General features: G+C 41.9%; 1 protein-coding gene and 1 long non-coding RNA gene across 4 annotated transcripts in view; both read right to left on the bottom strand.

The window, feature by feature from the left end:
- Positions 1 to 1,063: 1,063 nt before the first annotated feature.
- LOC143508781 (uncharacterized) lies at positions 1,064 to 2,256 on the bottom strand. Its single transcript, XR_013129465.1, has 2 exons — positions 2,102 to 2,256; positions 1,064 to 1,214 (listed from the first exon to the last, which is right to left on the bottom strand). It is a non-coding gene; the product is annotated as an uncharacterized LOC143508781 (long non-coding RNA).
- Positions 2,257 to 9,252: 6,996 nt separating this feature from the next.
- Positions 9,253 to 22,469, bottom strand: part of mgat5b (alpha-1,6-mannosylglycoprotein 6-beta-N-acetylglucosaminyltransferase B) — a 74,981-nt gene continuing 61,764 nt past the window's right edge. For 2 of the 3 annotated variants that reach the window (XM_076987489.1, XM_076987480.1), the window contains exons 12-16: positions 15,134 to 15,289; positions 12,958 to 13,104; positions 12,483 to 12,599; positions 10,298 to 10,740; positions 9,253 to 10,070 (exon numbers count right to left, since the gene is read on the bottom strand). In XM_076987489.1, the coding sequence (XP_076843604.1) occupies positions 9,872 to 10,070; positions 10,298 to 10,740; positions 12,483 to 12,599; positions 12,958 to 13,104; positions 15,134 to 15,289 (1,062 nt within the window). In that variant the 3' untranslated portion in view covers positions 9,253 to 9,871. The remainder of the gene's footprint in view (positions 10,071 to 10,297; positions 10,741 to 12,482; positions 12,600 to 12,957; positions 13,105 to 15,133; positions 15,290 to 22,469) is intronic. The other variant, XM_076987499.1, reaches the window with a different exon arrangement.

Consider the following 22,469-nt stretch of genomic DNA (forward strand, 5'->3'; position numbering starts at 1 on the left):
CTCTGTCATGCTGTTTATCACTGTCTCTTTCACTGTCTCTCCCTTCTCTCACTATGTCTCCTTCCCCCTCTCTCTCTTTTTATCTATCTCTCTCTTTCTCCCTCTGTTTCTCTCTTAGTCACTCTCTCTTTCCCTCTCTCTCTGTCTCTTTGTGTGCCCTCACACTTACACACACATGCACAAAGCCAAACATTCTCTTCACTCTCTCCCTCACACCTGCATGGCCACTTGCTCTGTATGTACATCCATTCTTTTACACAAGTATTCAGCTTAGTTCGGTTTAAATCCAGGAATTATTCAAGATTCTGTTTCTCTTGTGATATAAGTACCAGTTTTGGATCATTTTCAAATACAGCTTTCATTACACTGCAGGATCTCTGAACAGGAACCTTGACTGTGTCACATCACTGCTACTGTCATTAATAGTGTTTCACTCTGCGCTAAGGTGTTCAGTGGCAGAGCAGAAATCCATTTGCATCTCATTCAAAATTCAACAGCCTCTTCAGTGTGAGTCAAGCACCTTGGCAAGGATCCCGGTCAGGGGTCCAGCACAATAGAAACTGTATTGGAGAAAATAATTAACTCATGACAAACAGAGCAAGATGCATCACATGCTCCCTGTTGAATGGAGGGAGGGCTGTTGAACAGAGATGTGGCTGCAGCTTACGCCAAGTCCAAAGCCTCTGGCCAGCTTACTGATACTTATCTGAAGCCCCGGGCAAACTTTTGCACTGGCGCTTTATCTAACACACCTGCAGCCATGACCAATGCACAGACTGCTAGCATGAGTTCAGCACCATGGACAGCGGTTATGTATCTTACCCATACCTTCAGTCAAACAAAGTTAGTGTCAAGGACATGACACATGATACTTATGTCATGACCTATGTCATATCTCAGGTCGACACTCCTGCAAGTGATTGAGTAAAGTGCAAGTAATGAATGTGATTGAGAGTACTCGCAAAAAAAGATAATGTCGCCACCAAAAAGGTCACACACTAATATTCCATTGAACCGCCGTTAGCTTTGATTACGACATGCATTCACTATGGCATTGTTTCAGTAAGCTTCTGCAATGTCACACAGTTTATTTCAGTCCAGTGTTGCATACATTTTTCACCAAGATCTTGCAGTGATGATGGTAGAGTCTGACCACTGCACAAAACCTTCTGCCTTCTCCAGCACAGCACAAAGATTCTCAACGGGGTTCAGGTCTGTTTGGGCAAAAATGATGTCATAATGCAGGTTAAATATGAAAACATTCAACATTCAAATATATATATATTCAAATATAACATTCAAATATATATGGCACACATACAGGTTTATCTATAACATCAGGGGCCGTTGTGCAAGTGACACTGCAAAAGTTGTATAGGCCAGTGCACTGTATATATTATATAATATGTGTGTATGTATGTAGGTGAGGCAGTTTGTGTTGCAACATACAATGAGCCTCCTAGGGAAGTGTAGTAGTTCAATAGTGAGGACGGCTCAGTGATCAGGATGTCAGTGATCAGGATGTCAGTGATCAGTATGCCAGTGATCAGTATGCCAGTGATCACTATGTCAGTGATCACTATGTCAGTGATCAGGATGTCAGTGATCAGTATGCCAGTGATCAGTATGCCAGTGATCACTATGTCAGTGATCACTATGTCAGTGATCAGGATGCCAGTGATCAGGATGCCAGTGATCAGTATGTCAGTGATCAGGATGCCAGTGATCAGTATGTCAGTGATCAGGATGCCAGTGATCAGTATGCCAGTGATCAGTATGTCAGTGATCAGGATGCCAATATATATGCAGCCTTGGAGCCAATGGACCCTTGAGAACAATGTTCCCCAAAAACAAATCCATATGATTCTCAGCCCTTCACCCTCTACAGGACACAATATAATTACAACCAATACATTCTGTGTAACACAGTGTAATGTTGCCTATGAAATCTCCACTAGACACGCAGGGCCCAGATCACCCTATTCACTGGGAATGGTAATAGACATCTATAGGAGACTAGCACATAGCCGCTAGCATAGGTTATGACAACAGTCTGAGGTCAGCAGCATGGACAGGGTCAGATGGCCTTCACATCACTTACATGACCTGATATGTCCACTCTTCCTTATGGGCAGATCTGATGCAGCTGACCTATTGGACAGCTGTTCTCAGCCCCCAGGCCCTCAGAGGAGGACACCCCATGCATGGATGGAAGGTTCTCGTCTCCGTTAGTTGGAGAGACTGTGGAGCATTTTTGGATCTGAGGACAGAAGAACTAAATGACTGCAGCTCTTATTCTGCAGAAGCCCATCAAACACATCGCTGCTCTGATTTCATCCTAAACGAATGTACACCCAAAACATGAAGCAATTACTCAACTGAATTATTCTGTGTATGATTTTTTAATAATTATGAATTTCAAGGAAAAATGCAAAGTGTATCACCAGCATAAAGCTGGACCTAACTCATATATATATTCATAAAAAATATTGTATGTATTTGGTTGATATATTACTGGAGACCAGCAGAAATAAATCCCGCCCCATTTAGGCTATACAGTTCATTATAGTGGTGACTTGTGTTTACGAAATCCTTTTGAAACAATTCAACAAATAATTTCAGAACTAGATCTGATCTATTTTCTCAATGATGCAGAAACTGTCAGCATCTTTTTAAAAATCAATTCAGAGAGTCAAATCTCCTGGAGTGTAGAACAAAGCGCCCAATTAATTTCTGTATTTCCTCTAACAGCAAGATCTTTTAGTTGGAAAATAAAATGCACACTGCGGGTGTACTGGGAGTTTCGTCTTTACAGAAAAAAAAAAATAATATTAATCTGTGAGATTTTGTGAACACAGTGACAGTGTCCATCTTTTAGTATAATGGCTATGTCTACCCATGGGACAGCTGAACTCATTTGACACAATGTTTTAGTCATGGCTGCTTTTGCATATCCTGTTTAACGGACAGAAAGGACCAAGACCATCCTAACCATGAACGGTCTCTCAGCCCTGCATAAACATGGTTTATTCAGCTGAAACCCGCTTGGTAACTTGAGAGTTACTGATGAGCCAATTTCTCCAATTAGGGAAAAACAAGCACAGTTCATTCTCATACTCAGAGAATGGGAGATAGGAAACCTCTCACAATCTCACCTACAGACTGTACAACACACCTCTCACAGTCTCACCTACAGACTGTACAACACACCTCTCACAGTCTCACCTACAGACTGTACAACACACACCTCTCACAGTCTCACCTACAGACTGTACAACACACACCTCTCACAGTCTCACTTACAGACTGTACAACATACACCTCTCACAATCTCACCTACAGACTGTACAACACACACCTCTCACAATCTCACCTACAGACTGTACAACACACACCTCTCACAATCTCACCTACAGACTGTACAACACACACCTCTCACAGTCTCACCTACAGACTGTACAACACACACCTCTCACAGTCTCACCTACAGACTGTACAACACACACCTCTCACAGTCTCACCTACAGACTGTACAACATACACCTCTCACAGTCTCACATACAGACTGTACAACATACACCTCTCACAGTCTCACCTACAGACTGTACAACATACACCTCTCACAGTCTCACATACAGACTGTACAACATACACCTCTCACAGTCTCACCTACAGACTGTACAACATACACCTCTCACAATCTCACCTACAGGCTGTACAACAAGCATAAAAGCCTCTTATGCCATGTGAAAGTTATCTTAGCCAGGTGTTAGTTTCATTGGTGTTTACTGGCAAGCTTTTGTCACTTACCCAACAAAGCCCCAGGGATAGTTAGATAAATATTGTGGTCAGGGGAGCATGCAGAAACATCAGCCCCTCAGCTATAGCACTTAATCCTCTTTACAGATAACAGTGAAAGGTTTAAAGGACTCTGCGCAATTTCTATTTCTGCTTCACTTCTTTATTGTACGTTAGGTACATGCTGACAAGTCCATTGACTTTTAAAGGAGAAAAAAACATATTTTGTGAATCTCACATCTGCTGTATGACATTTACCCTTGGGGTGTTTTTGCACTAATTGACTGACTGGGTTGAGAAAAAAGCCAATGTTGTGTCCTCCATGCTAAATATATAGGATGTGTCCTGCCCTCATTTTAACCATTAAACAGGAAGTGAGGTAGGAAAGTCAGCATGACTTTACAGTCTGTGCTGCTGCCATGAGTTCCTGGACTGTGTATCGTGTAACATGGCGAGATCGTCTTGAAACACGCAACGTTTATTTTAATACACGGAAACACAACAGCGGCACGAAGTCAAATAAAGACTGACAGAACGCACACAACACGAACACGTTTATACACTCACAATAACAAGAACCAAGTGTCGTACATAACCATAACAAGAGACGAGTGTGACGAATAATATGAGTATTCATGTAATACAAAGAACATGACTGACACAGTCCAAGAAAAATGACCATATACACTCGAAAATGACCATATACAAACAAATGTAAATGCGTAGACATGCCCGGGGGAGAGGGTGAAGGGCTGTACCATGACACAAAAACATTAAATACCTGTACATTCCTCCCCCCAAATAACAATTCAAATGTATTAATTTTAATACATAGAATTTAACATTCAAAATGAGTTTTAAAGTGACCGTATGCTTTATAAAGATCACACTTTTTAATCTTTTTTTCTGTAACACACATTATGGTAATTTCAAGCATGTCTCTGTCTCTGTCTCCATCAGCATGAAGTCTTTGAGAGATGTATAATGTCACAGTTCCTGAACGGACACCAAAGGCTCCTTGTCAATCTGAGACATGTCTTTGTCTCTGCCGGAGACGGAGCCCCTCCATATTCAGGATGCTACCGGAGCTTTGCCCACTCACACACAGTGATGTTTGACAGATCACAGACCCCTAGAGAGCACAGTGCACTCTTAAGCTCACAACTGAATGTAGGACTTGGATATTGTTTCTTGGGGCCTGAGGATCCGCAACTTGAGATCCGCTCTCCAGGGAAAAGGTTTCATACATCAGTGGACCTCAGCTGCAGGAGGACAGGAGTGCTCCTCTTATTCCCACTCCTTACCTACTGCGACTGTAACTGTACCTGAGATCACATCTCTGTAGCTTTATGGCCAGGCAGTAAACGATGGGCAGGTGAGATTCTGTGACTTGAGTCCTTCAAGTCCAGAAGTGCAGGAGCTGAGTGGCCAGTTGAGGGTGCAACCCCAAACAACGCTGCCAGATGCACAGTGAAGTGAGATGCTGGCGTGATTTGTGAAGCCTTGAATTCCACCAATGTCCTTATTCTGCAGTTAATTTGTTTCCAAGTTCAGAAATAAACAGAAATAAGGAAAAAATAAACAGCAAAAATAAGTCATTTTGTAGAACATTAGGTCTATACACTAGCATTTGAATTCCAGTAAATGATTCAGTGAATGATTCAGTGAATGATTTAGCGAATCAGTGGGCAAGGAGCGTGTGAACACGTTGAGTCTCTTGGGGAACTGAAAGGATCCACAGGCTTCATATTTAAAGGAACGACATAAACCCCCAGCAGACTCACTCACTCTCTCCTCATGCACCAATATTTCACCACTGCATTTTTATACCCACAAAAAGCACAGCCAGGTCTTCATGCTTTTGTTAAGAGAGAACAAATAAGGTGAGATAAGTGGACCAGTCCTGTGATTTATTTAGATTGATCAGTTCAGTGCAGGTGTGTTAGTGTAGCTCCATGTTGAGTACAGTACTAACACTCTCCTATCCTGTCTCTTATCTCAGAGCAGACCGGCAGATAATTTTTTCCTGCATTTTAATGATAATGTGTATACCTGTGAGCTATCCAATATAGAATATGATGAATATTAATAAATGTTTATATTAATAAGAAAGGCAAGGCACAATAAAAAAAAACATTACATGGAAATTATGTGTCTAATAATAATAATAATAACAATAATAATAATAATAATAAATAATAAATTTTATATGATGGTGCCTTTCTGACACTCAAGGTCACCTTACATAATCAAAAATAAAAAAATATGACAATAATAATAGATACAACAACAAAACAGAAAGAGAGTATTCAACAAAAAAAGATAATGATTCTGCTCACATTTTCATGTGCATCTAAACAAGTGTAGAGTAGATGTATTAATGGTGATGGGTGCAGGGAGGCACCGAGTTTGGACCGTCTTTATTCTCCATTAGTGAAGCTAAACAGAGCCAGTCGTGCACTGGCCAAAAATAGAAACGGACACAGTGATGGCGGTAGAACTGGATGCAGTAGAGACGTTCTCACACACACACACACACACACACACACACACACACACACACACGCACACACGCGCACACACGCGCACACGCACACACCCACACGCACACACCCACACGCACGCACGCACACGCACGCACACACATGCACACACCCGCGCACACGCACACACCCACGCACACGCACACGCACACGCGCACACACGCACACACGCCATGAGGAGAGACGTTCTCGCACGCACGCACGCACGCACACACACACACACACGCGCGCGCGCGCGCACGCACGCACGCACGCACGTGCACACGCACACGCACACAGACGCACACACACACGCCATGAGGAGAGACGTTCTCACACACACGCCATGAGGAGCGATTCACATCACTGGACAAGCGCTCCTGTGGGATTAAATAAGGTGGGAAATAAAAGGGCAAATGAGGGACAGGTGGAAGCAATCAGTAATTATGGGCCTGGGAATGGGAATGTGTGTGTGTGTGTGTGTGTGTGTGTGTGTGTGTGTGTGTGTGTGTGTGTGGCAGCAGGCGTGTCCCTCACGCATGACTTTGCGTAGGTACAGAACCAAACCACTTCTTCATTCAGAAGTGCCAAACTTATCACTATTGGAGATTATTATGAAAATAACGTTTGATCATATTTTTGAGTGTGGTCTTCTATTAAAATCTAAAATAGTTTGTATTGAATTTGCATGAATTCAGATCCTGGCACAGATATTTGCTTTTGTGGAGATTCCCATGAGGTTTGACTCGCTTAGAAATGAACGCCCCATTTTATATGGTCTTTGAAACATGCATCCAAGATACAAAATGCAGGTAAAAAAATATATATATAATTAATTTTATGCAAATTGTATGCTAATCACATGCCAGTGATTAGCATGTGTCTCCTGCAGGTTAATCTATAGCAGCATAAGTAAAGATAACTGGAGGTGACCACAGTCATGAGGGTCACTGAGACGTTGCTTTACACCTAAATCATTATCACAACTACAGTGAACGCATGACATGGCTGGATAACATAATCTCAGATTACCAGAAGACTCAATGACCAGGGACCTCTGAGTCAGACACATTTAAATGAAGTATATTAACTGAAGGCTTGAATAAATAGTATTTAAGACTAGATTTAAAGTTTGCCACTGTGTCTGAGTTTCAGATTGGAGCTGGAAGGTTATTCCATATTTGAGGGGCTTTAAAGGAGAAAGCTCTGCCTCCAGCTGTAGTCTGGCAAATTTTCAGAACTAAGAGAAATCCTGCATTTTGAGAGTGCAGCAGGTGAGATGGGTTATGGTATACAATGAGTTCACTCAGATATTGTGGGGCAAGACCATTTAATGCTTTATAGTTCAACAAAAGAATTTTAAAATCAATTATATATTTATCAAATGTAATGCAGCCAATGTAATGCAAATAGAGTACGAATGGGATTGAATGTTCTACCCTTAGTTAGGACACTGGCTGCTGCATTGAGTATGAGATGGAGTTTAGGGACGTTTTAGACCATCCAATTAAAAGACAGTTACAGTAGTCCAATCTTGATGAGACAAATGCGTGGGCCAGTTTCTCTGCATCTGATAATGAAAGCATGTCTCAGCTTGTCAATATTATGTAAATGGACAAAGGCAGCCTTGCACATGTGTGTGTCAAATGAAAGATCAGAATCAATAGTGACACCTCAGCTTTTGACAAAACATTCCAGGATGAGAGGAACATTAACACAATTGCTTCTTGTGGCTTTGGATCCAGGAATTAACACCTCTGTCTTATTGGGATTTAGCAGAATGAAATTAGATGGCAGCATTCAGCATTCATTCAGCATTTTTTTTTCCTGGATGCAGGTCTGGATTAGAGGACAAATACCACTGAGAATCACCTGCATATGGAAGCTACTTTCATGCCTATGAATGACTGTGTGTAATGGTAGCAAATATAATAAGAATAATATGGGGCCCAATACTGATCCTTGTGGGACATCGTATTTTACTTTTGAGCTGAACATTTATTATTTACAAGCACAAATTGGTATCGATCCATCAGGTAAGGTTTAACAGTATAAGAAAAGAAATGTATCCTTTATCAGAGGATATTAAGATATAATTAACTATTTTAGTCAGTGTAGATTCAGAGCGACTGACTTGAGGACATGTTCTGTCTGTAAAAATGTAGAGTTGCGGAGAAATTACATGGTGAAGGACAGATTGGCCTATAATTTGACACTTCATAGGGATTAAGACCAGTTTTTTTTATTAGTTACTTAATGACTGCAAGTTTAAATGAATTGTGGATGTAGCCTAGGCTAAGAGAATAGATAATTTAAGTGAACAAAGGTTCTACATTAATAGGCAGTAGTAGTAATTGAGTAGACAAGGTGGGATAGCATCCAGTACACATGTGGAGGGTTTGGAAGAATTTAGTTTCAGACTTTCTTGAGTAGGACTGAACACTCCTGTTTCAGACTGTTACTGCTAAGACTGAACACTCCTGTGTCAGACTGTCAATGTTGAGACTGAACACTCCTGTGTCGGACTGTTACTGGTAAGACTGAACACTCTTCACAGTCTCAGACTGTCACTCCTACACTTAATAGATGATGACAGTACTGTGATGCATCTGTATTCACCTCCTGCTGTGTATCGGTTTATAATGAAAAATCAACAGAGAACATTTACAATTCAAAGCTGATTGCAGAGGCTCTACATAACGCAACTTACTGGCATGTGACGTTTGATCTGTGAGCCACTCGCTAGTCTTAACCTCATTATGGAGACAGGTCGGCAGGTCTGATGTACTCAAACCAGCTCAGGCTCCAGATGACATTTATAACTGGGTTTTCCCAGCACATGAAAACAACTTTAATTAATGTTAGACTAAAACAGAAGATAACAAAGGAAATGTATCTTTGCCCGTAAAAAAAATGCAATAATATTGTTCGATTATTGTTTGATCATTTATTTTCATTTCAAAATGAAGGCATTCATGTCATTTTGATATAACAATAGTCAAAGAAAAGTAGTGAAAGACACAGTAGTGACAATAGTTTGTTCCTCTCTACATTAAAGAATTACAGAACTTTCAAACTCTCTTTAGCAGTCCACCTCCTATGGCTGGTTCATGCTGAGGTTCTCACAGACCTGCACTGGTAGGCTGCTAGCCGATCGCATGTGTGCCATGTTCCTCTGACCATACTATACAGATCAGTGGTCTGCCATCTGACCTCAGGACTGCTGTGCTCCCTCTGTCTGTGGTGTAGATGTAGAGATCAGTGGTAGTCTGCCATCTGATCTCAGATCTGCCGTGCTTCTTCTGTCTGTGCTGTAGAGATCACTGGTAGTCTGCCATCTGATCTCAGGTCTGCCATGCAACCTCATGCACAGATCCACATGATAACAGGAGAAATTCACGGGCCTTCAAAACATCTTGGATGTGACCGGCCTCAATCTATCAGCATGTCCACCCTTGCAGACCATGTCTCTCCTGGGAGGGCTGTCTCCCGCCCCCAGCTCAGGCCTGGCCTCGGTGTACCATGGCTATCCGCAGGTGTGTGCAGCAAGGTTAGAGGCAGTCCCTGCACAGCGCCACCTGGCCGCGGAGGAAGTCCCTGCAGGGACAGACACGTCGGTGCTTGGGACTCTCTCCAGCACAGCTGAACAGGAGTGACTCCTTCTGCAAGAAACACTCGCCCCTTTCCACAGACACAGCTGGGAACACATGCTTAGTCTCTACTTCCAGAGCCTGACACTGAACACCCAGACTACCCACACACACAAAGAGAGAGAGAGACAGACAGACAGAAACAGACAGTGACAGACAGAGAGAGAGGGAAATTTGCTGTTTGATCATGTCTAAAGCAAGAGATTAGAGGTTTAATAAATAATATTAATGTTATTAGGAAACAGCACAACAAACTCTGATGAATGTATAGTAGATGGGTGGACTGTACTGTTGCATTGTGGGTAATTTGAGGTATGAGGTACTCACCCACTGAAGGCCTCCATGATGTTGATGATGGGGAAGAAGACGGGCTCACAGACGAGACCCACATCCTGGCATGCCTTCACACACGAGCAGGCGTCTGGAGCCAGGAGCAGCCGCAGAGCGCTGACAGGAGGCCAGCAGGGGGCAGACGTGGCGTTTGAAGCCCAGGCCAGCACCGTTGAGTTTGGCAGTGGCGTGAAAGGGCTGGGCGGATTTCCCGGCCACGTCCTGGACTCGTTGGCCGAGGGAAAGGGCCCGTCCAGGTGGCAGAAGTCCTGTGGGTAAAGGGCAAACCCAGGGAGGAGGGGCACTTCCTTCAAGGTGAACCAAGAAGTGTGAATTTGTGTGTGTGTGCCTAATTGTAGGTATACCTGATGTTGGATGTAGGCATTGACTCTTTCTAGCATTCCATCACAGGTGTACTCATAGGGCAAGAAGGGTTCTACCTGTAGACACACACACACACACACACACACACACACACACACACACACACACACACACACACACACACACACACACACACACACACACACACACTTCTAGAGAGTAGGACTAAGCCACAGACACACTGTGAACCAACTGGTGATTTTGGGTGTCATTAAGGACATAATACCTCTGATGTAATTGTGAATCATCACTTTTCACTGTAATGGACTGCTAGTACACAGACTGCTTGGCCTTAGATGATGACTGATAGCCCACTATAAAGTATCTCTCTAAATTACTTTCACAGTAATTGCACTCATTCAGGCTTTGATTGAAATCGATATTGCCAGCGATGGATTAGGCTGAGAAGCAGCAGTGAGTGTAATTATACGTTAAATTAAAAGAAGAAAGTGGCTGCAGTGCTCAAGTCCCACAAGTCTGTATTTTTAGTGCTCTGAACTGTCATATGCTGACTGGCAAACACAGAGATCCTTCAGCTCATGTGGATTTCCATGCCATAAAATACGAGCACATAACAGTGATCCATGTCCTGTAAAGACCTCAGAAGCATGCGGGGACTAACAATTTTCTTTCCTGTTTTCACAATGTAATGAAAAGCATCAGGTGCTTTATCAGAGTGTGAGTCAGCAGGGAGGCAGCGTGGACCGGAGTGGTAGCTGGTGGCAGCGTCTCCACATGAGGAGATAGTGACTGGACTGGTTTGGTTCCTCCTCAAAACAACATGTTGTAAAATGACCTTTACAGTGATGCGACTTGTGCCCTTCTTCGTGTTTCATGCTGGGCTGATTCTGAACATATCGACCGGTTCTGTGTAACAGCATCGACTTGTAATGCACAATTACTGCTGCAACTATTACTCCAAAAATAACTGCAAGTTGTGCCTGCTTTCCAAAAGGCACGCGGTGTCCAGTCAAACTGCCCCAGAAATGTCTGTACTAACATCATACACTGCTTAAAGGATTTCACAATGTAGAAAGAATGCCAATTAGATACTAAAATATTGTTCCCACATTCATATGTACCATCAGTAAATTTGACATATCTATAAAACTATAACAACTCTGATTTCATGTTTTGTACAGTCCACTGTAATTATATTAAAGCAACCGTATTGCTCTTTAAGAAACAACAGTGATCATCTCAGCTCACTGAAGGATAGTTTTAATGATTAACTCAAGCTTAGATTTGAATAAAACACCCAGCCGTGTGCAATGTAACAAACCATAAACACCATAATGATGCAAATCATTTCAGTCATCTTCAGATTTAGAATGATGACTCTTATTATTAATTCATTACTACTGCAGCGTGTTCTGTTTACCAGGCAGGGGTTGCTCTAGAGCTCAGCCTGTGTCTCCCTGCCATGGCCCTTAATTACTGCTCAGTTCCTGCAGGCTGCTGTGTGTCTGGGGTTCAAGCACCTGGGAGGGGAGGCATCCATCACTCCTCACAGGGATGGATTGATTGAGTAGGCCTGCTGGTTGCAGAAGACAGAAGGAGCACTCTGTGAGCGATTAGTGTTACTGGCCTCCCACAGGTGGAGTTCAGGAGGTAGAGAGAGCCTGGGTGTGGGTGAGTGTGGGACGAATGGGCTAACGGTGCAGGTGACATATCACCAGGGGCTGGCAGTGTGTGGGTCACGGGGTGGTATATCTCACTGGGAGTGGGCAGAATCAGAGCTGGATCAGCTGATGTGTGAATTCCATTGATTATGATAAGGCTGCAAATTCAAGGACACCTTGGCTTTTAGGATTTCCCGAATGGCGGCTTCGACCTCCTCTGAGTTGTTGTAGTCCACGGTGATGACGCGAGGCTTGCCGATGTACTGCTCCGCATACGGATGTTGAGACCCCACCTGATTCAACATGAGGGATGGAGGTTGGTGATATCAGCTGGCCACATGAACATGGGGCAGACATCTCTCTGACTCCTCCTCCCACTTAGCATAACAATGACTACTCCCCCACTATTAGAATAAACATGACTCCTCCCCCACTATTAGAAAAAACATGACTCCTCCCCCACTATTAGAACAACATGACTGTTGCACTTAGCATAACAAATAGGCCTGAATGTTCTCTCATAGCAGAGTGACTCCTGCAAGTGTCTGATAATCCCAGCATCCTTGTTTACTGGATGTTACAGGTGTCTGATAATCCCAGCATCCTCGTTTACTGGTTGTTACGGAGATGGTGTTGCGGTCTGATGCTCACCTCTCTGGATGTTGGCTTCCCTCTGAAGAACTCGTTGTTGAGCGAGGTGCGAGGAGGATGAAACTTGGGCTGCAGGAAGATGCATCCATTGGCTATGGCCTCCAACGGGGCGGGTCCTTCGTAAGGAAAGCCAAATCCTACAAAAAGCTGAAACACATTTTCAATGAAGAAAAATACAAGAAGGCGCAAACAGCTGTAAGGCTTAAATTTTAAGTGCTGTAACAGAACACGTAACTATTAACACTCCATATTGCAGTTTCACCTCTGACTGACCTTAACAACACGCTTCTTAAATGATCTATTATCCCTTCAAAAACCCACAATGGGCCCACAGAACTTTTATTATCAGACTCACCAGGGTCTTGGTATGAGGAAATAAGGCTTCCCCCAGGACAGAGGGTACCTGTTTAAGGCCTGTCTTGTTTAGCTTGGTGCATTCCTAACCATAAAGCATCACCTTTGGAATTCACAAACAGACCTATATCCAAGAATGCCCAATTTGACCATGATTCTTATAACTATATATTCCGAGATAGAGATATAGAGATAGAGATTTAGAATAGAGATATTCTAACCATTCCCAGAGGAAACACTTCAAAATTGGAAATATTCTAATAAAGAAAAGGATAACTGTTATAGATTAAGAATAGAAGATCATCAGATAAAATCCTGTATCATTATTATTTAAATGCTACCGTAAACTGTGTTCCATATTGATGCATATTGATCATATTTCCCATGTTATTCACTTATACGACTATCATCACATCTTTATTCCTCCTATTAGTGTAATGTTCAGTATGTGTATTGATTGTTACTGCTAAATTGATTACCTCCTCAGCTCCAGTATGGTGAGTTGAAGAAGCCTGTTAAGTCATAGATGGCTTTAGTAGAGTGCCATCTATGCCACTGAAATGCCTTCACTAATATATCCTGACAAACCATTTCCTCGTTATGTCTAAATGATATACCTGCAGACGTATACACATTTCAGTGTCTGTTGATATGTAATTTGGCTTTTTCTATCCTTGGCATACTTGTGTCTTTGTTGTTTCATTCTTTTGTTCCCCCCTGGAGGGAAGTACCTTGAATATTCATAGGCATGACAGCTAGTTCCTCTCTTCTCACAACACCCCCGGATCAACGCTTAAATATCAAAACCTAGTACAGAAGAGTGGTTCTCACCCCAAAAGATACGGGCCTGGACTTCTGTGGAGGCGGCAAGAGTAATGGAAATCCAGGAATTAAGAATTTATGTTTTTAAAAGACTGACATCTGTTTAGTCCAAGAGTTTGTTTAAACTTACTTAACTTGCTCTACCGCGTTGTCAGTAAAGTTATCTTGCCTCCCGTTTTCATTTGTAGAGTTCGGGTTAGTTCTGTTCTTCGGTAAGTAATTCATATAAATTCTACAGTAGCACATCAAAGATTCAACTCTACAAAGGCCTTACTTACTCAATCAAGTGGATAGAGGTTCTGGAACGGACCCATTCACACATTGTCGGCAGATCTCAAAATACGGCAGATTCCTACCGGCAGAAGTGGAGAGCCACCCGAACCTAGAAGACTCTCACCCTGAGTACGGCGCCTTCATTCATCATGCCGCTTTGATGTCAGCCTTGATGTTCGCTGCTCTTATTATAATCCTCACTACAAGATTAGCTATAACGTCAGTTGGTTTGTTTCTTCCTCTCATTCTGTTAATGAGCTCTGTGGACTAAGCCAAGGTCTTACACGTTCTATGCATTATAATGTTAACTGATATCCATTAATCAATACAATTTACATTTATTTACTAAACTAATCATTGTGTCAAATCTTTTTTAACCAAAGGTATCAGGTCACTGCACAGACTATGAATTTCACCCTGAAGTAATGAGACTGATATAACATTATTTCACCTCCCCCATTATCAAACACTTCCCTGATAATCAGGGTGGTGCCTCTTATAAAAATGTATAATTGATCAATATTGCTAGACAGTACAGAGAAGTACAACAGTGCACAATTAGAGCAATGCTTAGATCAGTACTCTCTACAGAGAACTACAGGACTTCACTGTTAGAGCAGTGCCTGGATCAGCCCTCTGTACAGACAACTACAGGACTTCACTGTTAGAGCAGTGCCTGGATCAGTGTTAAAGCACAGAGATGAAATTCCGGCTGAGCTGGTAGCACCTTGGCTTTCCGCAGGAGCTGTTGGAACTCGTGCTGGGGCAGCAGGCCATGGTTCCTGACAAAGGCGGGAACCTCAGGAGGGCGCTGTGTTTCGTAGTAGACTGTTCCGTGAATGTCCATGTAGCGGTGTAAGATGGTGAGGAACCTGTTCTTCCCCTGCAGGAGGGATGAGACTGGATTTAGTCATGAGCTTTGGTGGGAAATGTCATGGCACAAAGTGTGAATCTCAGTATGGAATTGAATATCAAAGATCCAGGATGAACTAACAAAGGTCTGCCAAGTTGCATCACGTTAGATTTTATACCCTTTCTATAGACTGAATTTCACTCCATGGGTTTGCCTGATAAATATTTTTACAATGATAACTGCATGTTCCCTTAAAACCACTTACATCTTGTTTCAATGTCCCATGCATCCCAAATTCAAACGAATTCAAAATGTGAATGAAGTCAAATTAATCATAACAAATAAAGATGAAGACATTTATTATAACATACAACCCCTCTGCTGCTGTCAATCATGTTTGTGTCTGTGTCTCGCATCCGTGTGTCGTTTCCATTCGTGTTTAGTTCTTGTTTTCACGCCCCTCCTCTCCTGTTATTCTACTGACTCGTGTCTTGTTTAGTTCCCCATTTGTCTGTATATTTACACCCCTTGTTTTGTTCATGTAGTTTCTTGACTGTCGAGGTTTTGTTGCAGAGCCTCTGTTCTCCTCCACATCAACCCCCTCCTTGTACTTCTGTGTTTCCAACTCCTGTTTTATTACACTGCCCTCATATTTTTTGTTCATATTTTTGTTTATTTTCCATGCCATATATTTCCCTGTCTGGCTCGTGTTCTGTCAATGTGAATTTCCGACATACTTTGGATTTTGTTCATGTCTAGTTTTGGGTATGTATTCATTCATGTGTATTCTTAGTTATTTTTTCTACGTTATGCTATACTTCGTGTGCCATCTTGTTTAGTTAGTTTATTTACTTTCATTCTGCCACATCATTCTGTTAACTTTGTGTCTGAAGTGTCTGTCAGTCATCTGTCTCGTTCCTCCTCTCCTTTCCTCCTCTCCTTGTAAACCTGCTTTCTCTCCACGGTTGTGTCCACCCCCCTACACTCCTTGATTTACTCTGGAGAACACAGTTTCCTAAATGTCAAGATCATTGTGTAGTCCTATGTGAAATTATCTTAACAGGAGTGAAATAACAGTATTTTAAGCTTATTTCATAAATTGTAAATATTCTAAAGTAAAGTAAAAACTTAAATTATATTATTAAAGAAAAACCTTGATCAGGTTGTCCAGATGACTGTCTCATCATACAGTGTCCCAACGTTTAAGAACATTTGGACTGAAAGCCCACACGCTGCAGTGACCAAACCTCTCATTAGACTCAAAAAGCTAGACGCACCTTTGCTGAGGAGCATGTTGTGTGGACAGAAGTGATGAAATCAGGTTAACTTTATTTGGGTTTGATGGGAAACATTTGTCGACAAACTGGACAAAGACTGAACCCAAAGTGTGTAAAGAAGAAGTGAAAGGTGGAGGAGGACGTGTCATGGTTTGGGAGATCTTTTCAGCAGGAGTTGGACCTCTCATACATGTACATGGCAGAGTGAACGCAAGTGTGGATCAGAACCTTCTTCAACAACACATGCAGGATAAATCCACCCATCACACAGCCAAACGGGTAAAGCAGTTCCTTGAAACTGAAAACATTGAAACAATGAAATGGCCCAGAGTCCTGATCTAAACCCAATAGAAAACATTTGGTCAATATTCTGGTCATTCTGGTCAATATGGTTTGTGTATTTGTAGTGCAATGATTTTGTAGTGTGATGGGTCATTCACCGTACTAAGGCACAGACAGCTGCCACAGTATGGGCCAATAGGAATGAAACATCTGCAGCTGACCTCATGATGTGGACCCGAGTGATCAGCCAATAGGCTTTGACTAAAGTTAAACTGCTAACATGAGCTCATCTGAACAAGCTAACATAGCAAACACAGCTCTAGATACATTAGAATGGCCATGACAGACTTGCTTTCACAGCTATGGGACATGGCTGACAAGAACACATCTGAAATATTTGCCTTGTGCCAATGTTTTGTTGCATTATTAAACATGATTATGACACATGGTATTACAGCAATCTAGTTATATAGAACCCATATCTACACTAATTACCCTTTATTTTATGACACCCAGAAACCCACGAGACGGAGACCCTCACTTATTCATGACTCGTGCGTTACATTGCAGGCCGAGGCGTCATGGTCTGGATGGCGTAAATGTGAAGTGAGGTGTTGTGCACGGTGGTGTAGATGGCGAAATTGTGAGGTAGATCACGGATGGTGCTGAAGCTCAGGGTGCCGTGGAGAATCATAACGACCCTGAGGAATATTACGCATGCAGCTAAAACAGCGTAAACACCACAGAAAGATAAAGGGTGCGTCGCACCTCATTTAGCCCATCAGGGTGTTTTATGGTCGGGTCTGTTGTAGGGAGAGAGTCAGTTCAAACTGAGAACCTAATAGCATCACGGCTGTGACCACTTCTGTCTCAGTATTTTCCGTCCTCCCTCCTTCCCTCACACACACACACACACACACACACACACACACACACACACACACTCACACACACACACACACACACACACACACACACACACACACACACACACACACACACACACAGTCTATGTTGATCATATTCAGAATCGCTGTATTTGTCAGTACTTTTCAGATGTAGAAATGCATTTTAGCATGCTGGATTACTGCTTAGAACAGTATGTGATTGACAAATATGAGTGTTGACATTACTACATGGGTTATCTAGATGCATAGACTGATTATCTGATTGGACAGATAATCAACATAAATGATAAACCGTTAAAGTGTAATGTATTTCTGCACCGTTGCTTTGTGTACTACATAGAGTACACTGTCCAAAAGCAACTTAGTAGATGCTTAGTGTGAAACACTAAAGAGCATTCACACTGTTTGCAAAACATTCGTTTATGCTAAATCTTCAACGGACAGGAAGATGTAAATTTTTAAGTCAGAAGCGACATAAAGACTCATCTCCACACGGAGATGGAAACATGGAGAGTCTACAGTCGTGTGTGTCACATGACAAATCAAGTCACACCATCACCCAATGAGCAATTAATTATACACTCAGCAAGGCACCTGCTGAGAGGGCTGTTGAAAGAGGTCTGGGGTGCAGGAGATTCTGCCCTGCGAAACATGACATTAATTAGACCGTTAGGGACACCAGTAGCTGTAGCTAGCTGTATACCGGGGGCCAAGGCACCAGACACTGTGTTTAATTTTAGGTTTTAGGTTTTAATTTTGAGGCAAGCATCTGTAAGATGGCCATTCTCATATGAAATCATGATATATGCCAGAGATGGTGATATAAATCAGCTCTTATCCGTCCTAATGCTGCGTGTCTTATGACAGACTTAGTTAAACAATGACAACACAGAGCAGCAGACAACGAAGCGAAACTGACCATCTTTTGATTGCTATGAAACACCACCCAATGTGGCAAATCAGGAGCAAAACAGAAATATGAATAAACATGCTAATAACCCAAGCAGTACTAAAGTAAATGATGCACAGCTAACACCTTTGATCTAAAGTTAGGATTACTAAAGGTTTGATCCCTCACATCTAAAGTGCTTATTAGGAATGAGATAATCAGTGATCATGGATTTAATGTACTCTGGCTAACATAAACGTGGATCAGGCCAAATGAGTTTATGGCTTTAATTGAAGCGGGTCCTTCTGGCTATGGAGGTGGCCTTGCAGTTATTTATAATGACAAATTAGATGTAAACAAGAAAATGTATTATGATCAAATCCCTTGAAACTCTTTTCATCAACATAAACGATGTAGCCAGCAAAAATAATAGTACTAAGTCCTTTGCTAATTAGTATAAACAGGCCACCAGGTCCTGTTCTGAATTTCCTAAAGAGTTTTTAGATTCAGATCCATCTAGGAATGTTGGTAGACAAAACTTACAGAACTGTTATTGTTGTAAATTAGAGTGTAAGCGAACCCACACATTCAGCAATTTTGACTGGGATACCCTTAAACCCTGCAGAATGTAACCAACTGTATTTTTCTAATTAACAATGAAATAAAGAGAAGTGTGCTGTCGTATAATGATTACATGAGTGCTGTAAAACACAACACTCACAAGATGTTATAAATGGAAATGGTGCCAGACTAATCTTGTAGACTTCTAACTCATGTGGATCGTGAGTCTTTTCAGTTACAGAAATGCACGTATTACTGCTCTACTGATATTATATCTGATATTATATTTTTAATCATAGATTTTTATTTACAGAGGACACTGCAGCTCCCAGAATTCCCATCAACGACTATATAAACCAGAACTTTCCCTTTCTACATGTGAAGTATTGCCTACAGTTCCTGGACAGCATATCGGGTGTTATATTTGTCACGGTCCCAACAGCAACTCCTCTTGTTTTGATTTAATTCTTGGTTTTCCTCTTGCTGTACTTTTATTTTGGAATTCCTTATTGTGTCTGTCTTCACGCCCGACCCTTGTACTCCGCCCCCTCGTCATTGTGTCAGGTGTGTCATTGGTTGGGTCTGTGTATTTAAGTCCTGTGTTTTGTCATCTCTTTTGTTGTTTAATGTGAATTCTTGGTGAAAGTTTGCATGCTATGTCTTTTACTATTTGCCTTGCTATTTATACATATATTTTAGATTCCAGCTCTGTGTTTGTCAGGTTTGCCTAGTTGTGTTAGAGTTTAGTTCAGTTTGGTTTAATTGTCCTTTATCCCTGATAGTTCCTTACTTTGTGTCTTGTGCTGTCTGGTAGCTGTGTTTATTTGTTATCTTTGGTTTGGTTTGATTTTAAGTTCCTTGATATTGTTGTCTTCTTTGTTTGTATTTATTAAATACTTTAACTTCTGCAGTTGTGTCCAGTTTGTTACAATATTCTCATTGGCCTCCCTTCATGGTTCAACCTGGTTTGTACTACTGAGTGGTCTTCCTTTCTTTCCTGGGCCGAGATGGCCCAGAACTCCCTTACAGAACCACCACAGGACAGCCAATCATTGCGCCCTGCAGTAGATGACTGGATAAAGAGACGTGAACAGGTATGTGAGGATACACACCGGCGAGTTGCCCAGGTATTGCAGAGCTGATGGAGGGCGGGAGACAACCTGAGCTACACGGTAGGGTAGAAGGTATGAACTTCAGTTCCTCCTTCCCTCAGTACTAATAAATACCTGTTGCCCATCACATCTAGTATATGAACCAGAACCTTCCCTTTCTGCCCTGTGAAGTATTGCCCACTGTTCCTGGACAGCATACGGAGTTATTCTCACTACCTACCCTTCATAGTCTAACCTGGTTTATAGTTCTCCTTTGGATCTGCCCTTTTGTACTTTTGCCTGGCTTCTGCTATTTCTGGATGAACCTGACCTGGTCCATTGTCAACATTGAGATTGGCTTGCATGTTTCGCCCAGGTTCCTGCTGTTTCCCCTGGCTCTGTTTTCCAATAAACTCTATTGGTATAATGTCAGTTCATTTGTGTACACCTTCACATGCCTTTTTTTTCAGTGAGAAATTAAATTGTCTGACAAGGGTGTATTTTGGGGCCCCTACTATGTTTATGTGGTCTATCTCTGGATGACATCATTCATAAACAGAGTGCACATTTTCATTGCTAAACTGATGACAATCAGAATAAATATGAACTTCATATTATTGAGGGAAGTATAAAAGACATCAGATACTGGATGTTGATATATATTCTCATTTAATCCTGCCAAAACTGAAGTGATCCTAATATACGCACAGGCAGCTAGGAGTAAGCCCTCTGATTATGTAAAAAAAAAACCTTGATGCTCTTCCAATTACACCGTGCTTAACGATTAAAGATCTTGGTGTAGTTATGGATGTCAGTCTCATTTGAAGCTTTTTTCCACCTCAGGAACATTGACAAGATTAGAAATATCCTATCATTACCTGATGCAGAAAAGATAGCTGATTGTTTTTAGTGCATCCAGACTGTAATGTTTTACTATCTGGTTGTACCATTAAGTGCATTTACAAGCTCAAAATGCAGCAGCCAGAATTCTTACTAAAGAACACACTACTCTGTTTGGACTACATTACACTGGTTCCCAGTAACATTTCATATTGATTATAAAAATGATTGCAGTGACCTACATTGTGGTCTTTCCCCACACAACCTTAACAAACCTTTGGTACATTGATCCCCTGGTTCTGGATCAACAGGTGCAGTGTCTTTATTAGTATGTAGAATAAGTACATCCATCTCAAGGGGCAGAGCCTAGAGCTTCCTAGAAAGCTCTCAAGTTATGGAATAACCTCCCTGTAAACGCTGGAGGCTCATTGAAAGGTATAGTCACCTGAGAAATTGTGATACTGTCACTATTTTGTCACTTTTTTTGTCCTTTTGTTGGCTAGGAGCTGTGAGCTTCAGTTACCTTCTGGCTCTACTCTGTTAGCTGTGCTGGTTTTAGCTCTCCTCGCACATTATATGCTTCACATTTCTGTTTTGGACGTTCAGCCCTTGCCTTCTTCTGAGGAACATCTACTCTGGTGCCATCTCAGCCACTGTAGTTCCTCCCACTGCTTCTTCTACTGTGTTTGCATGAGCCCAAATTATGAAGGCTCTGGTCTGACTGAAGAACTGTTTCTGGCCGTTCTTTCATCAGAAGGTTTCAGTGCTCATACTCACCCAGATTTCTAGGAACCTGGAAAAGACCGTGATGATTGGCCCCTCCCTGGCAACTCCATTGCCCTATTTACCTGTCTTGTGTATTTCTGTTTGTTCTCAGTTCTTCTTATTGTTTATTGTCTCTACCTCATATTAGTCCCAGCTGGTCCTTATTACTGCTTATTTGCATGTTTTTAAGTCCTGTGATTTTGTTCTGTTGTCCCTGGTGTTTGAATGTATGAATGTTTGCGTGTGCGTGCTTTAGTGTTCAGTTCCCTGTAGCCCAATGTGTATGTTCTTCATTTTCTCATTTTGTAATGTTTCCATATGCTGGCTCTAAATCACCCTAATTACAGATTTGCCCATAATAAGACTCACTCTTACATTGCTTCCTTGATCTTATTAGTCATTTTGTTCTTTATCACTTCACTTGTTCCTGATCTGGTGTTGGTGTTACCTGTCTGAATTACCTGTGTACACCTGTGTCTTGTTACCTGTCTCAGCAGTGCCCGTGTACACCTGTGCCTTGTTACCTGTCTCAGCAGTGCCCGTGTACACCTGTGCCTTGTTACCTGTCTGAGAAGTGCCTGTGTTTGTAGCTTTGGT

This window comes from Brachyhypopomus gauderio, chromosome 2 (assembly GCF_052324685.1).
Source record: "Brachyhypopomus gauderio isolate BG-103 chromosome 2, BGAUD_0.2, whole genome shotgun sequence".
Classification (NCBI taxonomy): Eukaryota; Metazoa; Chordata; class Actinopteri; order Gymnotiformes; family Hypopomidae; genus Brachyhypopomus; species Brachyhypopomus gauderio.